The sequence below is a fragment of the Ambystoma mexicanum genome, chromosome 13 (genome assembly GCF_040938575.1).
Source record: "Ambystoma mexicanum isolate Mex_15411 chromosome 13, UKY_AmexF1_1, whole genome shotgun sequence".
Lineage (NCBI taxonomy): Eukaryota > Metazoa > Chordata > Amphibia > Caudata > Ambystomatidae > Ambystoma > Ambystoma mexicanum.
In genome coordinates, this window is record NC_090938.1 from 332,780,347 (window position 1) to 332,781,554 (window position 1,208).

General features: G+C 59.4%; 1 protein-coding gene across 1 annotated transcript; it reads right to left on the bottom strand.

Moving 5' to 3' along the window:
• Positions 1–577: 577 nt before the first annotated feature.
• On the bottom strand, positions 578–988 carry LOC138520133 (histone H3). The gene has a single exon (XM_069632626.1). It carries the CDS (start codon positions 986–988, stop codon positions 578–580), a length of 411 nt encoding a protein of 136 aa, XP_069488727.1.
• Between the last annotated feature and the right edge of the window lie 220 nt (positions 989–1,208).

A 1,208-nucleotide genomic window follows, 5' to 3' on the forward strand; every position in this document is an offset into this window, starting at 1 on the left:
CGGGCCGCCCTCCATTAGGAAAGTCTTTGTGCCTCGTGGGCCGGACAAAAGAGCATGGCGGGCCGCAACTGGCCTGCGGGCCGTATGTTGTGCACCCATGGTTTAGGGGCACTCACCATGATGTCGACACCCCTGCCCCTGCTGGCGAGTTGCTCCCAAGCTAAGATTCAAATGCCACTCTTATTACGAGGGGCACCCTGTTCCCAGCACTCAGAGAACCCATGCCCACAACACAGTCCTGGCATGGTGCGTAAATAAGGCCTGTGGCTACCCTGGGGGGAGCCCCGGGTGCGCCCTGCAGGTGAAGAAGTAACACAAAAACAGTCACCAGCGGGCGTGTCAGGAGTGCCTCCCTCCATCGCCCAGGACTGGAGGGCCTTCCATGCCACGGAGAAGCCCTGTGAAATATGGAGCCAATGGGACATTTGGCTTTTGCCTTTGAAGCAAAAGCTCGCCCGAGCTACGAGCGTAGCCAAGTGAAGAGCAGGAGCGGAATCAAGCAGCTCGTTCATGACAATGTGGCGGCTCCTAAAAGAGCCTTTGTGGTGTTTTAGTGCGGTTGCGGTGCTGCTGTGCCTCAAGCCCTCTCGCCCCGGATGCGGCGGGCCAGCTGAATGTCCTTGGGCATGATAGTGACCCTCTTGGCGTGGATGGCGCAAAGGTTGGTATCCTCAAAGAGCCCAACCAGGTAGGCCTCGCTGGCCTCATGCAGTGCCAGGACGGCCGAGCTCTGGAAGCGCAGGTCGGTCTTGAAATCCTGGGTGATATCTCGCACCAGGCGCTGGAAGGGCAGCTTTCGGATGAGCAGCTTGGTGGATTTCTGGTAGCGGCGGATCTCCCTTAGAGCCACAGTGCCGGGACGGTAGCAGTGAGTTTTCTTGACGCCGCCAGTGGCGGGGGCGCTCTTATGGGCAGCCTTTGTGGCCAGCTGCTTGCGAGGCGCCTTGCCTCCGGTGGACTTGCGGGCGGTCTGCTTAGTACGGGCCATGGCAGCGCTGTGGAGTCTGCTTTCTCTCTACGAGATACAGTGCGGCGCGACCGCGGGGAGCTGCCATATAAAGACCAAGCTCTCCGCTGATTGGCTGAGGCAACAGCAGGCGCCGGATTTAAAAAAAAACCCTGCGATGCGCTGTGGTTGGCCAGTGTCAGAAGGCATGGCTATGAAACGCAGACACAGGGCGGGAGGCCTTCGATTGGCTAGCTAAACA